This window comes from Calypte anna, chromosome 2 (assembly GCF_003957555.1).
Source record: "Calypte anna isolate BGI_N300 chromosome 2, bCalAnn1_v1.p, whole genome shotgun sequence".
NCBI classification, from domain to species: Eukaryota; Metazoa; Chordata; class Aves; order Apodiformes; family Trochilidae; genus Calypte; species Calypte anna.
Genome location: NC_044245.1, coordinates 85,440,072 through 85,464,921, shown reverse-complemented (window position 1 = coordinate 85,464,921; position 24,850 = coordinate 85,440,072). Strand labels below are relative to the sequence as shown.

General features: G+C 39.3%; 1 protein-coding gene across 1 annotated transcript in view; it reads left to right on the top strand.

Annotated features, from left to right (window-relative positions):
• Nucleotides 1-24,850, top strand: part of LOC103526303 (band 4.1-like protein 4B) — an 86,764-nt gene that overhangs the window by 29,704 nt on the left and 32,210 nt on the right. Inside the window, exon 2 of the mRNA XM_030445863.1 lies at nucleotides 22,470-22,574. Coding sequence (XP_030301723.1) covers nucleotides 22,470-22,574 — 105 coding nt within the window. The remainder of the gene's footprint in view (nucleotides 1-22,469; nucleotides 22,575-24,850) is intronic.

The window sequence follows — 24,850 nt, the reverse complement described above, 5'->3', positions numbered from 1 at the left end:
ATGCCATTTTTTTCTTTGGATCAGAAGATGTAAACTGCTGTAGAGATTTCTGAGCATACAGTAAGCATTGTTCTGTTGACTTGGTCAGTGCAGCATTGTTGTTTGCCTTTCTTACTCTTGTCAAAAAGGATCAGAAATTGAAAGGGTGTTCCCTCCCCTCTTGAGGGTGGAGTGGTACTGTGGTGGTTCTGTTGTTGCTGTACTTTCCAATACAGAAGTGCTTATAAATATTGGAAATATTTTCAAATCCTACCTTCTATTGGTAGACACAGATACTCATTCTAATCTTTTTATTGATCACAGAACAACCTTGAATTATCTTGATGTGGAGAGAGATTGTCCTTCTCTTTTTTGAGTTTTTCTTTGGTGTAATGTAATCATAGAGGCCATAGTGAAGTGTCATACAGTGATGCTTCTTAAACTACTGAGTTGCAAAATTCTGAATTTATGAAACCAATTGGATTTCCCCAGTGAAAAAACTTTGTCCAATTTTTTCTCCAAGAAAAAGTGATCTAGTATAAAGAAGTGAAGTTGCTGTCCAAAGCCTTTTGTTATTCAGAGGAAAGTAAACAGGAACATGCTAAGTATAACTACAGAATAATATTCTTGTTGGAGACCTTTCCAGTTGCTTTCAGTTCACAGTCATATGAGTTGAAATGGTAGTCCAAACTCTTACTCAAAGCTGAGTCAAAACTGAACATTTTTGTTTTGTTTTGTTTTTGGGTTTTGTAATTCAGACTGAGGAATTTGTCCTGTATTAAAAACTTAAAAGCACAGAGTTTCTACACGTTCTCTGAGAAGCCTAGTGTGAAGTTTCTTTGTGTATCTAGTCAGAACTTTTCCTATTTCAATTTGTTTCATGTTCTCTTAGCATGAATGTCAGGTAAGAACTTGGCTGTCTGTCTTTACAGTTTCTGCTTTGGTATCAGAAGATTCCCAAATCCTTCTTTCACGTAGGCTAAAGAGAGCCAGTTCCTTCAACCTTCTTGCACAGGGAAGTACTGCAATCAACTCACTATTGGCAGCTTTTTCAGAACCCACTCCAAGTGTCAACATAATTCTTTTACTTGTCCCAAAATTGAATGTTGGATCACACATAGATGACATCAAGTACCAAATAAGGAGGAATAGTGAGTTCCCTCAGTCTACGTGTCACGTTGCTGTTGATACAGTCTATTATGCTTGTTGGTCTTCATTGTCACTAGGGCATGATTCTGGTTTGTGGTCAGCTTGCTGTCTGCCAGGAGCCTCAGGTCTTTTTCAGCTGAGCTGCTCCTCAGCCAGTTCATAGAGCTGCAGAGTATTAGCCTGTCCCAGGCGCAGATCTTTGTTTATGATCAAGTTTCATGTGGCTCCTACTGGCCCATTCTGCCAGCCTTTTTAGGTTGTTTGAATGCTCTGTCCTTGAGTATGTCAACTACATCTTCCAGCTTGATGTCTTCCAAAAAATCGGTAAGGATGCATTGAGGAAGTCTACTTGTAACTGGCTTCTAGGTAGGGCATGAACAGGTAATTAGTGTTTTTTGAGCTCAAACGTCCAACCAGTGTTTTTTTCTGTTTTGGTAGTTAACCCCTTGTAGACTCTCATACAATTGGATTGAAGGATGCTGTCAGAAACCATGTTGAATGTTATATAGTCAAAGTGTAAGCAACATCAGCTACTTTCTTCTTATCCACAGATCTAGTAATTTTGTCATAGCAGTTAATTAAGTTGATTAAGCTGAAAAAAATTTTTTGTATCTTCCTTAAAGAAAATGCATGGGCAGCTCAAAATGTGACCATCTTACTTTCCAGTCAGATCAGGACTTGAAGCAGAAAGCCTGCTTAACTGAGCAAGAGGCTTCTTGGTGAACAAAACAATGGAAAACAGACATATGAGAAGTGAAAACATGCACCACCAATAGACAAGGAGTATAAAAACATTACTCAGTATTTAAAGATGAAAAATGGAAGACCAAAGCCCAGAGCTAGAGCTAATGAAGATTATCAAGAAGGGCTTCTATAGGTATGCTAGTAGAAAAAAGTTCAAGAAGAGTGCACATCCACTGATGTAGGAGGAAGCAACGTAGTGATAGGTGGTGTGGGAAGAACTGGTGTATTTAGTGCCTTTCTTGCCACCTTCTTCACAATTGAGAGCAGGTTCTCATGCCTTTTGTGTATACTGGTACAGACTAGGAAAGAGATGGACAGATCCTATTACAAAGCAACAGGTTAAAGACTACTTAAAGCAACTGGATATTATACTGAGATCTGTGGTGCTGGATCAGATGCACCTTGGGACGCTAAAAGTGTTGGAAATGTGATTGCAAGGTGAAAAATGATGAAAATAGGCTCCATCCATCAGGAAGAGAGCCAGGCTTGTCAGCCTCATTTCACTCCCAGGAAGGATCATGGCTACCTTCCACTTGGGTTTCATTTCTTAATACATGATCAGGAAATTAATACTTAATAGTCAGTGTGCTTTTAAGAAGCTTAAAGATTGCTTACCCAATCTCATTGCCTTATTTATCAAAAATGGCTGGATATATGAATTGACAGAAAAACAGTGAATACACAGGCTGAGAAAACTGTGTCTGTTCAGCCTTGAGAGGAGAAGTCTTAGGGGAGACCTTATTACGACCTTCCAATACTTAAAAAACAGCTACAAAGAAGATGGAAGCTCCCTATTTACAAGGAGTCACATGGACAGGAAAAAGGGCAATGGGCACAAGTGGCTTCTGGCAAGATTCTGTTTGAACACAAGAGGAAAATTTTTCACAAAGAGGACAGTCAGACATTTGAATGGTCTCCCAGAGAAGTCGTGGATTCTGCTACTGTGGAAAGTTTTAAGTCTCAGCTTGAGGGAATGCTGAGACATCATATAAACGTTAATATTAGAAGGATTGGACCAAATGATGCCTGAGATCCATTCCAATCTAGCATTATATGGTTCTGTGATACTACCTTTCGAGTTTACTAAGGTTTCAGACACTGTCTGCAAATTCATGCTCATTTAGAAGATGGGCTGAATGAACAATATGCTTCCTGGATTGAAAATCATCTGGACCATTATCAATCGCTCAAGAGATGAGTGCTGACTGAGTGCAGTATGCCAAGAATTGATTCTGGGGTCCAATTTTTTCAATACCCTAGTGATTTGGATAATGACATATAATTGTAAATTACACTAAATTAGTGGGAGTGGCTGACATGATATATGGCAGTGCATAGAACCCTTGAGAGACTTAAGGACTAGGCCATTTGGGGTTTCATGAAGTTGAACACAAGTGCAGAGTTGTGCACCTGAGACATAACAGTACCATGAATCAGTAGAGGCTATAGGCTGATGGTTGAGTGGCAGCTTTGCTCAAAAGGACTAGAGTTATGGTTCAAAGCAACTTGATTATAAACCTGCTGTAACTATCAGTAAACCCAAGGGCTCAGTACTGGTGCCAGTTCTCTTAAATATCTTTTTCAGTGATCTGGATGAGGGGCTTGAGTACACCCTCGGTAAGTTTGCAGATGGCACCAGGTTCAGCAGTGGTGTTGATCTGCTTGAGGGTAGGAAGGCTCTACAGAGGAATCTGGACAGGCTGGATCAATGAGCTGAGGCCAATTGTATGAGGTTCAACAAGGCCAAGTCCTGGGTCCTGCACTTGGGTCATAACAAGGTGAAAAGTGACTGGAAAGCTGTCCATCAAAAAAGAACCTGAGGGTGTTGATCAACAGCCAGATAAATGTGGGCCAGCAGTGTTGACTGCTCCTGATAAGCCTCTGCCTGGAGACAGCACCAAGAATGAGTTATTCCATCACTTTCCCAGGGATGTAGGTGAGACTGACCAGTCTGCAGTTACCCGGCTCCTCTTTCTTGAAGACAGGAGTGACATTTGCTTTCCTCCAGGTCCTCTCTTGTTCTTAACAACTTACCAAAGGTGATGGAGAGTGCCCTGGCAATGACATCTGCCAGTTCCTTCAGTACCTGTGGGTGCATCCCATCAGGACCCATGGATTTATGGATGTCCAGACTCATTAACCCAGTCTTCATCAGTCAAGTCAAACTCATCCTTTACCCTGACTTCCTCCATGGCCTTAGGGGCCTGGGACTCCTGAGGACATCCTCCATCAGTATACATAGAGGCAAAGAAGGTGCTCAGCAATTCCTTCTTTGTATCCTGTCACTGTAATGGAATTCTAACCATATTGTTGGGGAATCCTTAATATCCTTAAAGGCTTTGTTGCTTCAGGATAAGTCTTTTGAATTAAATGGATCTGAGAAGGTGAGATTTTAGGTGCACGTAGCTGTTTTCACATGTGCACCGATTTGACTACTTGGGGAATCCCAGAATTCCTCAGAAGCAGATTTATCTTAAATTCCTTGTATTTCACTAAATCAACATCTTTGTCATGAGCTTCTTATCTGTGACTGATGAATGGCAATTCAAGTTCAACATAATAGGAAGCCAGAAATTTCAAAGTAGTAGAAAGCTTCTGAATTCTTAAAAGTGTTAATAAAGACTGTATAGATTCAGTCTAGAAGACTGAGTTTACTTTCTGAGGATAAATGTTGGCTTGCTGCAGCAACTCAGTCCAAATATCTGTGCTTAGTATGTTTAATATGAAATAATTCACTGTTCTGACCTGTGCACTACTGATTATCCACTTCCTTTCATCTTAGTTGCTGTTTAATTATTATCTTTCAGAAGTAATATACCATACCTCTGTACCTCAGATTTTTGTCTGGAACTGATAGTTATTTTATGAAATTTTTTAAGTCTAGCTGTTTGGTGGTGAGCATGTGTTGTGAACCTGAAGCACAAGCACCAAGTGAGTTCCCCATGAGCCCCAGAGCAGAGTAGTGGGTTGTGTGAGTTGTGCTTCCTTTCTCTTAGTTTGAGGCACTGGCACTTAAGAGTTTGTTGCATCATTTTTGGAGCTCTTTATTCTGGGCACTGTATTGCTTGGACAATCCTTTGAGTATGGGCTGTTGATTCAGGGCTTTCTGCCAACTGATTGCCCAATTCATTTCCCTCTTGTACCTTGATTATTGTCTTGCAAATCAGTTTGCTAGTACAATTATTTATACATGAAAGAATTTTGTTAGTTTTGGAAAAATGTTTAATAAAAAAGCTTTAATAAATTTGTCTATAAATATCTTGTCTGCTTTATTTTTCTAATGCCATCCCACTTGCCCTCTCTGGGGCCTCCAGATTTTCTACATTTGTTCTTATAATTAAAGAAGTTCTTAAGTAGCTTAAATTTACAGTAACTTTGGTTAGACAAAAGTTAGATAGAATGTGCCCTCTCAAGTCCTCTAGGTATGCAAGGCCTATAATATGAGCATCTAGATTATATTGATGATGCCCAACCAGGCATGCTTATATGGAGCTGTAGGTTGCATGCCATGGTTGTACTGAGCATTGTAGGATCAGGCAGCAAGATAAATTCATGACCTTAAATAAATCTTGTAAGACTCAGTAAAGGGTGTATCCCATTAATAGAAAAAGGTATTTATTGTATTAATACAAGCAGTCTCTCTGTGCTCCAGGTTAGTAGAAGATGATTAGATGGCTTTCCCTATATTTTTCCACATTGTCTCTTCCCTAAGTTGCATTCCTCAGTTGTAGCTCGTATATGCAAACAATACACTTGCTTCTGTGGTTTGCTCCCTTCTTCTGTTTTATTGCTAGCTTCTCTTAATTCTTAAATTCTCCATGTAGTTGAAGCCTTCACTTCTTTCAGTTAAAGACTTTCTCGCGTACTTCAATGCAGTGAAGTTCTGTTTCTTCAGTTTCTGCATCAGTAGTGTACAAGATCTTAGATGTAAAGAATTTCTTTATGGAGAGGGTGATCAGGCATTGGAATGGGCTGCCCAGGGAAGTAGTGGATTCTCCGTGTCTGGAGATATTTAAAAAGAGACTGGATGTGGCACTCAGTGCCATAGTCTAGCAACCGCAATGGTGGTTCAAGGGTTGGACTCGATGATCTCTGAGGTCCCTTCCAACCCAGCCAATTCTATGATTCTATGATTCTATGTATACGTGGTATTGCAGGTAGGTAGTCTGCCTGCTATGTTTAGTACAGACAAAAATACTTGTCTTAATATTGTAACATCACATGAACAAAAGGTTTGGCTCTGCTAGCCTGCACCATGTCTGAAAACATCAAACCAAGATTTTAATCAGTTTATCAAAATGCTGGAAAATTAATATCTGATCAATAGCTGAACTGCTGTAAAGTACAAAAAACACAGATGTCATTTAGAGCTGTTGAAAAAAATTAAGATGTAATTGAAGTGCATCAAAAATATATGGGGTGTGATGTCTGTTCCATTATGTAGTGTTACAGGTGTGCCAGCTTGTTCTGACATGTAATAAAGCAGTTCTTGTTTGCTTATGAAGCTTCATAGGTAGAGTAGCGTTCCTGCTGATATCTTCCAAAGTGAGAAAGACATTTGCAATATGTGCAAACTCTTGTCTCTACGTATGACGTAAACATCACTTGTGAAAAATGCCACTGAGTACATAGTACATTCAGTTCTTACTCCTCTGGATAAGTTCAGTTTGGGTCTGACAGATTATTACTGTTAGGAATTTCTTTATTTTGAGCAGTCTTTGGTATGCTCTTTGAACCCTTTTAAATCTTTGGTGAGTCAATCTCATTATGTGGTGAAAAATGATATGCGTTTAACCTAGTTTTTAGTATTAAAGCTTAACAGCAAAAAGAACTTAGCCATAGTAGTTCTAGCAGAGTTGTTCTACTGTGGTGACCTTGCAGACTGCCTACTCTGAAATGGATGCTCAACTTCCTGAGAACTTTTTCCACAGAGCAGAAGTTGCCCCAGAATAAATCACTTGTAGCATAACCTCTCAGTTACAGAGAGAGTTACAGAAAACCTTTTTTAGGTTTTCATGGGCAGTATCCAAAAGGCAAAGAACTCATTCTTTCATCTGTGCATTCCTTCTAGGATCTTGAAGATGACTAGTAGCTCTCTAGAAGATGTTTTTTAACATTGATTGTGTTGGGCTAAAAAAATTGGTTGGACATGCACCTTTCTGAAAAATATTACTTGGTCGTGTATCGGTGGAACCAGGTGTATTGCACCAGTGGATTGATTTTTAAAAGTGCTTGCTTTGTGTAGATAGGGTTCTTTTTTTCTCACACTTCCACTTCACTATATAGATGTTTTGGAGTAGAGTAACAGAGATAGTTGTTTCAGTTAGAGCTTGATATCTGCATATTCCTAAAATTTAATACCCTAGTTTTCAGTTTATTCTGAAAACCAAAGCAACCAGCAGCTTTAACAGTAATAAAAACTAGAAGACAACTGGAACATAATGTGAGCAAATGCTTTATTTCTAAATGCTGCACTATAAACAATTCAGTATGAATTACACACAAAGTCTGGAAGGGCTTGTTACCAACAAACTGTCGATTTTATATCTGTTCACTTGAAGTTCAAATTAGGGGATGGGGAAAGTGGGAGAGTTGATGACTCACATGGGTTGGAAAGTAATAAATCTAAACCTACAGCTACATTTGAAGTAACATAAAGCTTTAAAAATGCTTTAAAAGTGTTAAGTATTTATCATATTGTAGTTGTAGTGCTTTCATGGTGCACTGGGGAAAAGGGCATCACAAGGAAAGAGATTTTGCAGCCCTTGGATGTTGGGAAAATGAGGCTGGAAGGCATCTGGTGTTCCTTGCAGGCACACGCATGTTCCCCACAGACTCTGCGGGCCTTAATGGAATCTTGGCACTTTGGAATCTGAGCTGGAAGGAGAGAGTTGTCTCACATCAGAATAACCTGTATTTTGGTAGGTTGATTGTGTTAGTGTCAGTGAATGTATTATATAAAATAGTTGTCTTTTAATTGAATGCCCAGTGTTATTGAATAACAGAGTCATTCCTTCTGAGTGCTGGGAGCAGGGAGGGAGCAGAAGAGAGTCAGACAAAGGAGCCATCCTGTTTCTCAGAGAGAGAGTTTTTATCACTCGTTGAGGACATGAGTTCAGTGCTCTGTATTGTCAGTAGAGTATTACCTTTCAGTAATGATGACTGTGACAGGTATAAGATAACCTTGTCTTCAGCTATGACAGAGTGACTGAGGTGACTCCCTGCTCTCTACCCTTCCCCTGAAGACTGGCTTTTTTGAATCTCATACTGAAGGTGATCTGTACAGAATGTATGAGAAGCCTAGATACTAAGGTCAAGGTTGTGGAGTCTGTGAAAGAGGGTAGACATCTTTATTTTGTTTACATGGCAAGGTTTTGGCAGCAGAGGGGCTGCAGGGATGGCTTCTGTGAGGTTATACCAGAAGCTGCCCCCATGTCAGACTGAGCCTGTTCCAGCTGGCTCCAAGATGAAGCTGCCACTGGCTAAAGCTGATCCCATCAGCAGTGTTGGTAGCATCTCTGTGATAACATATTTAAGAGAGGGTAAAATAACACTACAGCAGCTGTGAGAGAGGAGTGAGAAAAATAGGAAAGAAACAGCCCACAAACAGCAAGATCAGTAGAGACAGAGGTGTTAGGAGGTGCTGCAGGCACTGGAACCGAGATTCCTCAGCAGCCTGTGGAAAAGACCTTAGTGAGGCAGGTTGTCCATCTGCAGTCAGTGGCAGGTACCCACCTGCAGACCCCACACCATTGCAGATGGATGTGCTGGGAACAAGGCTGTGACCCTGTGGAGAACATTGAAGCAGGCTCCCAGTGGGAGAACTGTGCTCCTGGGGCACATGCTGGAGCACTCTGTTCCCAAAAGGCTGGGTGTTAGGGAAGGGTCCCATGCTGGAGCCATTCCTGAAGGACTGCAGACCATAAAAAGGACCCACGCTAGAGAAGCCTATTTGGGACTGTATCCCATGGGATGGACCTCATGCCAGAACAATGTACCAGCATGAGGAGGAGGGAGCAGCAGAGACAGTGTTAGGCACTGACACTGCCCATATTCCCCAGTGCTGTTTAGGGGAGGAGGTGAAAGAGTAAGGAGTGAAGTTGAGCCTGGGAAAAAGTGGGAAGAGGGAAGGTGGTTTTATTAATTGGCAATGAATTGAATTAAGTTAAATCTTCTGCAAGTTGCGTTTGTTTTTCCTGTTATAGTAGTGATTTCCCTGTACTTGTCTTGAGCTGATGTGTGGTCCAGCCTCATAACACTAATGCAGCCCTTTCCTGATCTCTAGTTTGTTAGTGGCCTTGTGTACTGCCTTCACACAAGTCACCTGCACATCTCAGCCTTCCAGAAGGTGAATGATGATGTGTTCCATGCCTTCCTCCATATTGAAAATGAAGGGGTTAAACAAGGCTACAGAATAGGCTCAAGGATATCCCCTGAGGATTTCTCCTTACAGCTGGTCTTGCTACCCTTGGAACTCAGGGATTCAGCCATCCACAATAATCTACCTATCTAGACTATAATGTCCCAGCAAGGATGTTGTGGTGGACCATGCTGAAAACTAAGCAGTTGAGATAAGCAGCTTTTGGTGGTCTTTCACCCAAGATTTAAAAAGAGGACATAATTGATCATCTTCAGTGTGCATGACTGCTGAGTGATTCAGCTTATCACTCTTCATCTGAATTGCTTGTTTGCAACAAATATATGGTATTTTCTATACAGTCAAATGAAAAACTGAGTCTCTTAATCTACAGGCTGTCTGGATGTATCAACAATCATACATGCTTTGTTGCTCAGCCTGAATAAACTTAATCACATGCTATCTGAATTGGCACAGCTGAACACCTGAGTTCACACTTGTTCTTCCTGGGTCATTGGTACAGTGATGTATTCAGTTGCAGTCAAAGGCTCTGCTGGCAACATGTGTTTGGAGTCAGCTGAGCTGTAGGTATCATTTAAAAGCCATTAGGCAGCAAAATTGTCACAATAGAGTTTGGCCTGCTCCCTTGCTCCAACAGAAGAGCAAGGTACTGCTCTTGACTTTGTTTTCCAAGTCTGGAAGTGAGAAACTTTGTTTCTGTTAGGGATAGAAGAGGGAATTCGGACAGCAAAATCTGATCCTCCTGTGACTTGGCTACTTTTCCATGGTCAGAACACTTTGTATCAATGCTGATGGTTTAGGTTTAATTGAATATTGATTGAACATTCAGTTAAAATATTGTGTTTGTCGGAATTTCTAGCTTCTGTGTCTGCTTCCATTTTGAAATACAGTTCTTCTGAGAAAAAGAGCCTTTTACTGAATATTTTTTTCTTTTTTCTGCTTTATAAACAAGGAGTTTTGTTACTATCTGCATGGAGGCTGCCTTGCAACTGCAAAGAACTGGTGGTAAAGCCATTGGTGGGGCCACCATAGAGTGATTCCATTATTAACAAGTTCATTATCCCTCCAACTGAAAGCCATCCTATATGGATGACTGCTTGTCACAGTGGCTTTTGTATGTGAACTTAACCAAGTTAGCATGGTCTGGTACGTTCATACTGTGACTAAGGAATTGGCATATATCTTGCCATTTCCCAAAATTAAAAAAAAAAAAAAGTAAAAAAAAAAATCCCAAACCCATACAAAAATGCACACACACCAAAACAAAGAAACAAACAAAAAACGAAAACAAAAACAAAAAACAAAAAAGCAAAAAAACCCAAAACCCCAAACAACTTATTTTTCAGGCATAGCAAAATTTCTGTTGAGGTAAAATACCAAGGTAGAAAGAGCCAGTGACAAGGAATGGCACATTAACCTCTCACAGTAAGTTCTCATAAGCCATCTGAATCTCTTGCAATCACTGTGGCAATAGCAAAGTTTTTCTATGTTTGTATGGTAGTCTGAATCCAGAGTCTAAGGTTCTTTTAAGGTGCTGTTAACACAGGTAAAATAAGCAGCCTGAAAAGCTGATACTTTCCTTTTTTTTGGTTTTTTTTTATTTTTTTTTTAACCTCTTTTATGGTTCTTGTGTTCAGTTTCCACTGTGGTCTTTTGGATTCTTGTTTTATCTTCTTCATGACATGAAGGCGCTCAGGGCAGCCAAACCTCAAAGTGACAGACAGAATTCAAACCTTCCTGCAAATTACTGAAAACTGCAGCTCACTGCAAATGGATTTTTCAAATCAAAGTATATGGAGGGTAGCCTTCTAACTCTTGCTAATCTATTTATACTCTATGGAAAGTATGTACATGTAGCATGTAACTTTAATCATGTATTTTCCTTTTCATCTCTATTTTCCTCTACACAGTTCTGAAGGCAGTCTTTCAAAGTACATCCAAAGGATATGCTGGCATATGACATTCTCTCTAGGAAGGCAACAAAAATTGTAGTTTGCAGGCAACCTGATAAAGGAAAAGTCGGATTTGTGATTCTTCTGCTCTGTCTTTTTTGAAAATGTCTCTTTTCCAGATCGATGCTGTGCTTTTCTGCACATTAAGTATAAGGTCAGAGGTTTTGTTAACTGCTTTAATCTTCTCAGCCTTTCGCTTTACTTGATTAGTTGGTCTGTTGGTTGGCATGAAATATAACAAGTCAGTCTTAGCTAGCCCAGTCTTTCTGCTTTTCATGGTGGCACAGAACTTCTAACTTGAATGTGTTTTTTATTGAATTAAAAAAAAACCCAAACGAGTGCATCAGTCCTTGATCATCTTCATCATCTTCAAGATGAAGATAAGCAGAATACTGTGCTGTGATGCCTATATCAGTGCTGTTAGGTGCCTATTTCTCCTTCTGGCTCTGCTACAAATATTCAGGTCTGAAGTTACATTCTATAACATGATGGGAATTTATCTTGACTCATAAAATTCCCTTGCAGCTATGAGATCAGTGTGTTGGATGTCTTTTCAATACAATAATCTGGGTTTGGTACTACATTATTTTGGTTGTTTGGGGGTTTTTTTGTTCTTTTTATTTTCTTACAGTAATGACATCATCTGAGAGGTGACATTTATAAGCTTGAACTATTGTTTAACTTTTTTAAAATTATACTAGTGAGGGTTTTTCATAAAAACCACATGGCTCTTTCTACTGTATATTCTATCTTTAGAGAAAAAAAATGAAATTTCTGGTGATCTTCCTTGATTTCATATATTTGTCTAATTGTGTTTGTTTTAAGAGAATTATGCCTTCTTGCTGCCCATTAAATAAAATATTTTAGAGGCAAACTTTCCTGGTCTGTCTTTTTTTTTTTTTTTAGCTGCTGGTTATAGACCTGCAGTTTAAGTAGTTTAATGACTTCTCTGAATTTCTGTTCTCTTCAGAGAGAGCAAATAATTGGAGTGGTTTCTTTAGAGAGGGTTTGCAACTTACTGTATTAAGAAAGAGTGAAGAGTGCTGTAGTCAGTTGGCTGTCTGAATTAAATACGTAACTTCTACAAGAGTTTGTGTTTGCATTGTAAATCCTTAGAGCTTCTGAGGAAGGACCACCCTTAGGTTTTGTCCTGAAGTTCTAAACTCCCTTTGTGATCACTTCTTGTATGTTTCACATCTCTGAACTTAGTTTACTGGCTGTAACTGTGATCAGTAAGTAATATAATTTATATGGACTTTATTCCAGATATGGGAATAGATAATGCTAGCATGCATGTGGACTTAAGTTCCTGATACAAAAGGTGCCACAAATAGTATGTATTCATTAAGCTTAAAACAATATACATAGAAACAATTGAATATGAATTGTAGTAACATAAATGTGCCATAAGAGAGAAGTGGTTCTAAGGAACTTCTAGTTTTATACAGGCATAGATAAAAATAAATTCCTGCAGCATACATGATGCTATATATATATATAGGGGGCTAGACTTGGTGATCTTTCAAGATCCCTTCCAACCCCTGACTTCTGAATATTTCTGAAGGAATCTGCACCTTTTTGCTTTCAGTTCTTACTCTATACGCTAAAAGCAATGATCTATAAAGCATTGAGATGTCTGTTCTTAGAGCAGCCCTTCAAGGTTTTTGCCTCCCAGCCAGTGCAGCTTTGTGACCTTCTTGCCCCCATTACTCAGCGTTGGAGTAACAGCTTTTGGCACAACAGAGGCTGTACCAGGCTATGTGGTGTGGCCCGTAAGTCAGTGTGTGGGGAAAGGATTTGAAAGCATTGTTAGCTTAAATTAGTCATTATGTTAAGTCGATATAACTTTCCCTGTAGACAGTTCTTTACTAGGAATATGGCTGTACAGCTGCACTGGCAAACTTCTTGGTTAAGTCAGAAACAGATCTCTGTCGCAGCAAGGACCCTGCAGGCTTCTTTATATAAAGTATTTCTGGCTTGTATTGCATGTATGTCTGACTGGGTGTTACTGCTGGTCTTAGATGCCTCTGTGCCAGAGGAAGGTTGCCAGTAGAGCCTTGTTGGTAAAGTTTTATTGTAGACAGTCATAAGCATCCTATTTAAAAAAACAAACAAACAAATGAAAGAGTTGAGTCAGGCACACATAGATGCAAAATGTGTATGAAAGATATGTATCCATATGGAAAATTCTGTTTCTACAATCTACTTTAAATCATTTCTACTCACAGAACATTTAAGTGCAGACACATAGGAGACCATAGATGTCTTTTGAAACTTCGGTGTTGCCATTAGCATAAGAAAGTGGAGAGTCCTTGCTGAACTCTCCCGGGATTCCCTTCTAGTAGCTTTTGCCTCTTTTCTCCTTGTTCTCTTTTAGGTCAGCTTAGCTTATGCTGGTGTTCTGTGTTATTTCTCAAATGCAATTTAAAGTGTGTCACAGTTTTAGCCAATAAGTGGGTGACAGCTGCTCTGTTATCCCCTCATTACCCTCCCAGGGGAAGATGAAAGAGGAACAGGGAGAAAGACTTCAAGTTTGGAGTAAAAAATATAGTAGATTTAATGAATTAATAAATAATAATAATAATAATAATTTTATGTAATTATGTAAATATATTCAAATATATCAACAAATACGCAAACATGGAACCCACACTCCTTATTGGTAATCCCCGACCAGAAAAGTCCCAAATTGGACTCGGCAGCAGCTGAGGGTGCCTGAATCCAGAGTCTTGGGGAGAGGCTGCAAAACCTCTTGGAGCAGCCACATCAGCCCTACTCGGGCAGGCAGGGCAAGACAAGCTGTCTTGATGAGCGATGTTCTTCTCCGGTGAGAATACAGCACGCAGGAACAACAGCGGGAGAGATGACAGACACACAAAAAAACCCACCCCAGGCAGCCCCCCAGCCATAGAGGCCCCGAGCCGGGCTCCCTCAGGAGCCATTTCACACTGAGCGCCACCGGCAGGAGCGCTGTGATTGGCCCCTTGGGGTCACCTGACCCTCCCACCCCTCCGCCCACCGACACCGATACCGACACCGATACCGACACCGGTACCGACACCGGCTTGGGGGTAGGAGAGGGGACAGTTTTTATAGTGTGTCTCTCAAACCAGGACAAAGTCATTACATAGTCGTCTCTAGCGAAATGGCACCAGTATCCCACTGTGTGCAGGAGGGCAATGGGCAAGACACGGAAGGGAAGCGGAATGTTACGTGTTTGATGGGATCTGTCATCTCTTCGAGATGTCTCCCACTTCAGCACCCATAGCTTAGCTTTTTCAGGCTCTATCTCCTCCTCTGGGGGTGCAAAAGTATATCTATAAATAATATCTATATCTAAAATTATATATATATATGCATATATATATATATATATAAAGGGGGTGTAAATTATATCTCAAGTGGAATCATATAGGTTAAGAAGGTTCAACATAGGTTTTTGTTCTCATCTTAGCTACTTTATTTTTATCTGTATGCTTGAACCTGAGATGCATGTAGTATTTCAGGCAGGTCAGGAGAGGGAGCTGGCAGTCTAGGGGTGCAAAAAATCTTCCTTCCAGACAAATAATTGTTTTTATTATGTCTCCAAGTTTGGAAATGTGATGGGGTAGCTTGTCTGTATTGGAAATAACAAGAATATGGACCCAATTCTAGAAAATAAAGTTTCAAATACGGATTTTTTTTTTTACTACTATGTTCAGTGGCTGATGGTAGTTTTTATCTGTTGCCTGAGGATGCTATTTAGAAGCGTTGACAATGCTTTTCTCTTGGAAAGAGGTCTGTGTTACCAGTAGAACGTGTAGGTGATAAGGACAGTAAACAGAAACTCTCACCTTCATGTGACTCCAATAAAATAAAAATGTCAGTGCTGATGTTAATGTTGCCAATAGAATTTGCACTTCCAGGGCAGCCATCACTGTAGTATCTGCATGTCCTTAATGTGGCTTTTGGAGCGATTAAAGACTCTTCAAAGGCAGCATGCCCTTCAGGTGACTGCTGGCTTGGTCAAAATGTAAAATTGCCCTACATAAGTGTTAGCACACTGCAGTGTGTTAGCCTCAGCCAGCAGCCAGGCTCCTACCCACCCCTCCATTCAGTCCCCCTGTCAGCAAGATGAGGGAAGAAAAAATGGGGGGGGGAAGAAAAAACACATAGGTCAAGATAAAGACACCTTTTTCCCATACTCAAATCCACTCTTTCACTCCTGACTTTTGTACCTGGTTCCTTACCAACACTTCCAGCAGCCAGTGGGTTCATTGTGGAGGTGCTGGAACCAGCTGAGTCAAGCATGGAGCAGCCTTGATATCATCCTTGAAAAGACTGACCAAGTGGTTCATCCAGAGAATGTAGATCCTGAGACATTATAATTTCATGCTGCTTTTGGCACCAGAGCACTTCTGAAGCTCTGGATAAGGTGTGTTTTTGGAAGGGCTGTACTATAAAGCTCAGTTAGTGATAGTGCTTATGTTGAAAATACCTGCACAAAACCAGCTTTTAGAGAAAGCATTATACAGATGATTTTACAGAGCTGGTCCACGTGTTCTACCTGCCTACTTGAGGAAGAGGCAGAATGTGTGTTGGAAGTGGGGAAGGAAGTGACTGGCAGCAGAGATGCACAGACTAGCAAAGGAAGCCCTATACTCCACCCTTCAAGTCTCACCTGACTTTCTTGAATGTGTTTTATATTTTTTTAAGTGTTTCTGTACCTGTGACATCTTTCTAACAGGTCTCATTAGTGATCTCTGGGTAAGTGAATTTCCTTTCTTTATTTTCTGTGTATCCTCTACAGTGTCCTGCCATTCCAATCTTTGATTCATCTCATTGAGTTAGTACTGTATGAATAATTTCAGATCTTTTATTCATTCCTATTGTAAAGCTTGAAAATAGCACATTATTCTTCCTCACCTGTAATTCTTTAATTCTTTGTGTTTTGAGTTTCTTGGGTTTGTTTTTTATTTTATTTTATTTTTGTGTGTGTGAGATTTTATTTATTTATTTATTTATTTCACAAGGGAATCCTTTTACATATCAGGTAGCATACTGATAGAATACTGATAGGAGATATTTTCCATGCTAGCATGGTAAAAAGGTGTCATCATCTGACTCCAAACCCAGTGCCATTTGGGTATCTTTAGTGCCTTGCCTGGTACATATAAAATATGTTGATCTATTTATTTTTTCTCATTCAGCATCCTCCCCCCATACCTGCTCTATAGAATTTCTACTTACTATCCTTTGTGTTCTGTGAAAAGGACCAGAGGTGCTTCTTATCTTTTGCAGTCATTAATCCTTATTTCCATCTTTATCAGGGAGTAAACAGTTTTTTCTTGCCAATAATTTGCAGAGAGATGAGAGTTTGAATGTTGGTGAGAAATGCTGCTGTGTAGTAATAGGGAGGTTTACTATACTCACTATTGGGATTTTTTTTGCTTAATGTCTGTCTGCAGACTCTCTTTGGCATCTTAGATGCAGAAGCACAGCTCATGTGCACTGTTACATGCCAGTCTACCTGCAGAGAGACTGGCAGTGTGATGTTTCTTTATTTGAGGTTCTCCTTATCCCCTTGATAGGATGTGACCTAAGACAGTCCTAGTTTTTGAGAGTTGGGGTTTCATTATAGACTTTGAGAGTAATTTGAAGGAAGTGGTTTGGTCTGTTGAAGTGGGTTTTTATTTTTTGCTTTGGTGTTTTGTTGAGGTGTTTCTTTTTTTTTTGGTTGGTTTAGTTTTCGTTTGTTGAGGGGTTTTTTTGGTTTTTTTTAGCTATGTTCATAAGCCTTTTTTTCTTTTAAAATAGCAATTTTAGGTAATAGCAAAGCAATAGGGGCTTTGACAAAAATTATGGGGAGCAAAAATGCCTTTGCTTTCAAATTTATAATAAGTAAATGCCATTCAGGGGATTTCTGTCTTCTGATGAAGGGCTAGGGCTTTGGTGTGTGTATGCAGTTGGCATTTTTTGTTATTTGGTTTGGGTTTCTTGGGGTTGGTTGGGTTGTTGTTTTGGTTTTTTTTGCAGGAGGAGTCTAAAGAGATCTGAAGACTTCTCAAATAGGCTAAAATGAATTTAATTCTCCTTCATCTAAAAGTTCACATGCACCATCCGTTACTTTTTTCTTCCAGGCACATTCAGGAATGCTGCTTATTTCTGTGATCTGTAATACATGTAAACATAATTTGCATGCAGTAGCAGGCTCTGAAGCAACGCTGCTGTTACTGCTGTAACAGAGTGAGAGACTTAGTGGTGATTTGAACAGTGACATATTTTTAAGTGAGCTTGGAGACAGAACTGAAAACTTGAGTCGGTGGTTGTCTGGTAAGAAAATAATTTAACATCTTCAAGGAGCTTGAGCAAGTTAGTTAGCCCTGTGGCAAATAGGATGTATTAAGAAATAATTTTCTTTTAGTCTTAACATTTTATTTATTGCATATTTAATGAAAGCAGTATTTGCATAATTATGAGCACAAAAATACAACTCTCTCCATATTCTTACAAATCAGTTCTTTAGATCCCTTGGAAGGAGGATAGGACAGGCACCAAGGTCACGGCTATTTTGCAGAGAGTAGTGTGCTCTCTGCAGAGTGTCATCTCTGGATGGCATCATGGAAACTAGAACTTGGAAAAGTTCTACCCTCTGACAACACTACTTGTACCAGCATTTCTGGGATGGATAACATGGCTTCCAGTACAGCTTTTGCAAGCCTGGCTGTGACCTCAAATGTGTACTTGGCTGAAGCTGCTAGATGTCATAGCAATTATGCTGTATAATATTCAGCTTTTCTTAGTTAAGAGCTAACTCTGATGTGCCTATGAGAGTCATGATCCAAAAGATGACTTCACTGTAGTTGTGTACCTGCCAGTAACCAAGGCTGGAGGGTGGAGAGTGCTGTGTTTGTCCCATGCTCTTCCCAAGGGACCTGAACAGATTTATAAGAATATAGAAAGAGTTGCATTTTTATACACTGTGCAAACACTACTTTCAGTATGAGTGAATATGCTGGAGAGACTGAGGGCTTGACTGTCTAGAAGAAAGCAAGCGACAGGACCAATTATAATGAGAACCAGGAGTCAGTGCTGATTAGGAGCCCAGACAGCTTTATGCACGTTTAGACTGTAGTACATCTGAAATGCTGGGAAACAGCATTGCCACTGACAGGTAAAAGCAAACCAATTTTTACTAGCAAGCAGTATGGCCAGCAGATAGAGCCTTAGTTGTAGATTTGAAAAATGTTTTAATAATAGGTCAGGTGTAAGTAGACCAAGAAGAACATACTGAGCTACCCGGTTCCAAGAAGTGCCAAGACAAAAAAATGCTGATGGCATTGGGATAGGGCAATAACAGGCCTGCAGAACAGAGGATTGCTTCTTATAAATGCTCCTTTACTAATTTACCAGGAGTAACTTCAGCTGTAGGTCAGCTTGGGGAAGATGTACACAGAAGCTCCCCAGCTTTGCTATGTGTACTCTGAAAGTGATTGATAGCATTCTTGCACTCTACCTGTACTAAATTAGGACTTTAATAGCTTGTGTGTCCCCTTTTCCTGCCCTTTGGCAAAACCTTTTTGAACAACTCTGGAATAGCTAAAATCAACTCTGATCAGCATGTTCAGGCAAACATGCCTGGCTGACAAATTTGTCCCTTCTTTCATGCCCACGAAAAGCATGTTAAAACCTCCTGCTTATTCCCATGTCACGTCTGGAAGAGTTTCTAATTAGAGAAGTTGATATTTGTTTTGTCAGGTTTTTAGCTGACAAAAATTTCCATAGATTCCCTAAAACTAGAAGTTTTTGGCAGCTAAATATTCAGCTCACTTGTACTGTGGGCCATGCAGCTGTCATGGTGTCTCTAAGGTGCTTTATACTCCTGCCTTTTTGAGTCCTTGCAAGAGGACCCAGCTGCAAGTTCTCATTAAATGTAAGAATTTTCTTTGACAGGATTCATAGTCCCAAAGAAAATATGATGGGGTGATTATTTGAGAAGGGCTTCTAGGAGACAGAGTAGAGGAAACTGACATGACTGTCAGGCAGGCCAGGGCTGACTGATAGGAGAAACACTTTTTATTTTCCTTCCTTTCTTTTGTTGCTTTTATTATCCTGCAGCTTCCCGATCTGCAAGAGTTATTCAGACTTTCTGTGTTTCTTCAAGGACAAAGAGGCAGAAGGGAACACAAGTGACAGCCTCATGCTAGTTCAGTTTTACCTTGGGTTGCAGCTGTCGCTTGTGTGTAAGCTGGACATCTGAAATGCCCTCCCATCATTGCCTGGGAGGTTTCACACAAGTTCTCCTGGATTCCGGGGAATGTTCCACAAGAAGTTGGTAGTGGTTTAGTTGTTGTGTTTTCAAACAAACAAACAACCCCTTCTCCAAACAAAAAAGGTTTTCCAGCTTTTCTTACACTGCGGTTCCCAATTTTATAACAACTTTATAACAAGATGAAAGAGATCAAAATTATGTATGTCTTTCCATCTGACAGGTCTTAGCCATTTGCCTAGCAAGGTAGGACTACAAAATACTCCTAGTTTAAGGTTGTGGTTATTTATATATATATATATATATATATATAAAACTTTCAAAAGTATGCACAAATTGAGAGTCTGTAGAGAAAGTGTGATTTTTTTTTTTTTAATTCCAGCTGATTAGATCTATTATTAATTTTTTTTTTCTTGTATGAAATAATTTTCATACAGTTTCTGTGGTACCAGGTTTTGATAGGGGAAGCATTTTTTTTTTAGCTTTTGTGTTATCTAGGAGGGGAGGAGGAAAATAAAGAACTTCCTCTTAATGTGGACATTTTTTCCCCTTAGAGACCACTTTTATACATGTGGGCATATCTAAATCCTGAGGAAAAACCTTTGGATGTGCCCCTCATTTCATTCAGTCCACAGGTACCAACAAATCAGTCTGCAAGCTGACTCCCTAGGCTGTAAGGCAGTGAAGAGGCAGAGGGAGCAGGGTCATCCTTTACTGCTAGTAGAAAAAAAGGAGTTAGTCACTTGTATCTCCTCCTTTATTGTAACATCTCAAAGGAAGGTTGGCTTTTTTTGCCAGAAATCTGCTGGCTGCAGCAGCATTATCATCTAGCTGGTACTGGTTGCTGTGAAAACCCATTTAGTGACAAGTTAAATGTTACAATCTCCTGTAAACTCTGTACGTAACAGTGCATTTTATGGTCTAGCCGTGCAGTGCAGAGCTATTCCCTGTGTAAGCCACACGTTGAACATTAACTGTTGTTTGGGTACAGAAGGTGGAGCGTGGTCTCTCTGGTTTCTGTTGGGTGTGTGGCAGTCAAAGATAAACATACTGGCAGTTACTGCCATAAAGCAAGCGTGTGATCAGAGGACATCCAATCAGTTTTTCCTAGTTCTGTGAATTTTTCATATCTTGCCATTTCTTTTTATTGCTTGGGGGGGGGGGGGGTTCTTCTTCCTCATTTGAGCCGAGTCAGTTTACATTCTGTTGTGCTTTGGTTTGGCTTAACAGCTGCTGAATTTACTACTTATGTAAACATATACAGTAAATTTTTATATTTTTTAGCAACCTTTTTGTTTGGTTTATAGCAATTACCATCTTTGAGGTACTTTCCACCCCAAATTGTTCTATGATTCTGTAGTTATTGGACATCTAAAATTTATTGTTTCTTAGCAATGTACTGCTTTAAGAACCTGTTGTATAAGAACCTGATGTATTTTCATCTGCTTTCCCTAGCATCTTGAACTTTAAGAATGTCTCTTGCCCTCCAAAATAATAAAGCAGGTTTTTAAGATGATAATTTAATGCTTATTTTAAGTTGTTATGCAGCTTGTTCTAATGAAGCTCCTAATGCTGTTTCTGAAATTGTGTAAGATTCAATTTCTGTGCTTCCAGTTTGTTAAAGAAAAAAAACAACACAAAAACCCAACAAAACAACACACAACAAAAATAAAGCAACCATAAAACAAAACCAAAACCCAAAAAAACTCAACTACCCACAACTAAGCTTGCTTGACCTTCTTGGAAATATATTACAGAGAGGTAAAACTCTAATAGTTTTTTTGCTGGAGAAAACAGATTTTAGACAGCTTGGAATCCTGGACAGGAGCTCTGTGAGTTATGATTGACTGTTCTTGTGCAGAAAGACAAACTAAAGGATCTGAATGCTATTTAGCTCTGTTTCAGCTGAAATAACTGAATTTTGCTGCAATTTGAGATGAAGTGGAAATACCTAATAGCTTATTTTAAAAATAAGAATTAAAACCAAAAAATACTCAAAGGCTTATGAGAGACAGAAGGCACAAAAGTGGTTCGAGATCTGTACTTTCCTGTATAAAATACACCTGTAGCTTCAGTTGTTTACTGAGATGTATGATAATCTTCTGGTTTTAACCAAAGTTTTTTTTGTAAACTCAAAACTTCCTTGCCCAAGTAACATGACAGGATTTCCATGAAAAATTTGTTATTCCCTCTTCCTCCTTCCCACCTGTAACTTCCAAGATTTGCTCCTTCTAGTATTTGAACTTGAAGCACTGGCTACGTAAATTCTTGACATAACCTTAGAACAAGTACACAGGCCAATGCAGCCTATCTTTAAGATCAACTAACTTCCACTAGGACCCATAATCTGGATTTAGGTGAGTTTAGTTTCCATGCCAGTGTATTTCAGATGGTATGACAAGTAAGAATTGTAGCTCATTTTTTTGCCCTTTTTTTCTATTTCTCCATTTGAAAGCTATAAATGTGATTGTAATTAGCAACGTTATTGAAAGATTCTTATGAAATCCTATTAATTTTCCTCACAGTAGTCTTCAAGTACCCAAGCTGTCCAGAGTAAATTTCGCAGCCTGAGTGTTGATATGGGGCATGGCTACTGTTAATGCATGGTAACAGCCAGCAGATTTCAGGACGCGTGTCAAACAGGGTTTTAATGGAGAATTTGTGTTCCTGGGGTTTAAAATGTTGGCTCTGTGACTGAGGACACTGACTGGGCATAAGCCTTTGCTTTCTTTCCTGCATTTTTCAGTGCACTTAACCTTTAAAAGTTCTCTTTGAGAGGAAAGTCTGATCCTATGGAATAGCTGCATCCAGGAACAGCGTGTCATTGTATCTGTCTTGAAGAAAATTTGAAAGAAATGTCAACACAATTCTTGAGAATAGATACAATTACATTTAGATATTATTTTCTGTTGTGCAGTTCCCCATTTGAACTTAAAAAGAAACCCACCCAAATAAACAAACCCACAATCAAGCAAAGAAACCCAACAAAACTAAACCCAAACTTTCTTTTCTGTTACAGAAGAATGCAAAGGGACAGGAGTTGTTTGACCAGATTGTGTATCATTTGGACCTTGTGGAAACTGATTACTTTGGCCTACAGTTCATGGATGCTTCCCAGGTTACAGTAAGTGTAATTTCAGTTAATTTTTATATTCTGCAGTAGTTTGTGTTGCCTTTTATGAACTTATTACTGGTCCACTTTAATGGAGAGATACAAGCATTGGAGGATATACTGCTGGAACAACTGATACCATGTTTGGGTTTTGTACATAAACCTAAATTAGATAAATGAGGCATGTCACTTCACATAATATGCACATGAGTTGGTCACACATAAGTGAAAAAGCAGTAATTGTGGGTAACGAAAAATTTGTTTTGTGTTTAGTAGGCTTATGGTGTTAAAAATGGGTTAAATCTCTTGCAAGGGTTTCTTGTAATTCCTGTGTTTGGTGTTCCACGCACAGATTATGTTGCTCTGTAGATCCAGTTTCACTTGCAATAAAGAAAAATTTTCCTTCTGCCCCCTATCCAGTGACCCCCTGTGTATACAGGTAAAAGAAGAAAAAAGGGGAACATAATTACAGATGCAGGTAAATGAGGTTAATAGGACAGAGTTAAAAACCTACAAGCTCGTGTTTCAACTGTTTTGCTTTTTTTCTTTTTTGTTTTTTTCTCTTTTCATTTTTTCTTTCTTTCTTTTTTTCTTTCTTTCTTTTTTTTTTCTTGTGATTTGTCCACTTTATGTGCTGTGGTATTGGTATGACAGCAACCTAGGTTGTGAATAGGGAATATACAGACTTAGAAAACAAGTGTTTGCCTTTAGGTTATTTGGTCAGTATGTGAATGTTTTTTTTCCATAAAGCAACAGTAGACAGATGTATTCTGTGCTAATAGAATAAAATAATGGGAAAATGTAGCCACAATATTGACATCTTTTGAAAAGTAAGTTGTGATTTTTATAATCTCAAAATTCTCGGCTTTATTATGTAGCAAGTGTGTGGGTCAATATGATAAGGTCAGATAAGTGTTTTACTAGCTGACCTGTGATCTCTTTTTTTGAGAGCCTTTAAACAGCAAACAGGAAGCCTGTGCAGGCATTGTCACAACTTGATATTGTGAAAAAGATATGTATTTATCACTGGAAAATTGTTTGGAGTATGTCCATAATGAGTTTGAGACTTTTAAGAAGTTTGCTGTGTGCATTCCTGGTAAATTTTATGTTGCATAAATTGTGTCCTTTTATTGTGGACCCAATCATAAGGACACAGCTAAAAAGCAGAGCTTGCTTATAATAGGAAAAACAGATGGTATTGTCACTGATTGCCAAATAATCTAATTGGGAACTCGATTGCTAGGAATAATTACCTAGCAAGGAGTTCTGTATTGTTTTGAAAGAAGGGAAGCAGAAAGGGAGAGTGAAATATCCTTTCCTGGGAAGAAAGGGCAGAAGGAAAGCAGAAGACCTGTCTGAGGAAGCAGAGGATGTGCATTTTCTTGTATGTTTGCTACACTGAGGGGCTCTTCTGAATGGCAAGAAACATGAAGCAGAGATGTTAGCAAGTGGGTTTTCCATAAAGAACTCTATCCCTGGTGTTGAGAGTAAAATGTGGCTATATATTCAAGTATTTGTATGCTAGTTCTTTCTGCTGAATGGAGGGAGGACTAAGTAATAGGAACTACTGTTGAGAGGGATAAGGACAGCTTTCTGGAGGGGCCGGTAAAAGCCAACAGTAGTTGCAGGGCTTTGGTAGTATGGTTGTGTTTTCCTCCATCAGGAGAAATGTTGAGAGCAGAGTTCTTCACCTCCACTGAAGTGCAAGGCTGAAAGTACTCCTTCGGGGTTTTGGGGGGTCTGGTTGAAGCTGGGCAGACAGTAGAGTTTATAGAGCTTCAAAGCACAAGTTTTTATCTTCCCTGGAACCTTGTGCAAAGACATTCGTGTTTTCACAGCCTTCCTTAGTCTCTTACTAACTTGTGATCCACTCGTTTCATTGACATGGCAGTTAATGCATAGACTCCATGTACTTCTGCAGAGTGCCAGCCCAGTCATAGAGTGGCAGCAGGATTGGGAGATTAAAATTGTGTAAACTCCTCAATGCTCTAACTAAGCCTTTGCCTTTATTATGTATCATTAAGTGCTAAACATCTTTAAGCCACCATTATAAATAAGAAAGTACAGAATAGTCTTTGAATGTTGGAGATGGCTTCTGTGTGCTCCAAGACCAAGTGCACTTTGGCTTCGGAGTGCACTCTTCCTTGCAGTTGTGAGAAGCAGTGATTTAGAACAGAAAATCATGGTTAGAGGTTATCTGCTTTAAAAGAGAAAACTTTCTGGTTCTGTTGATTGAACACCTCACTTTTAATGCCCTACAAAATAGTTTTTTCAATACAACAAAAAAT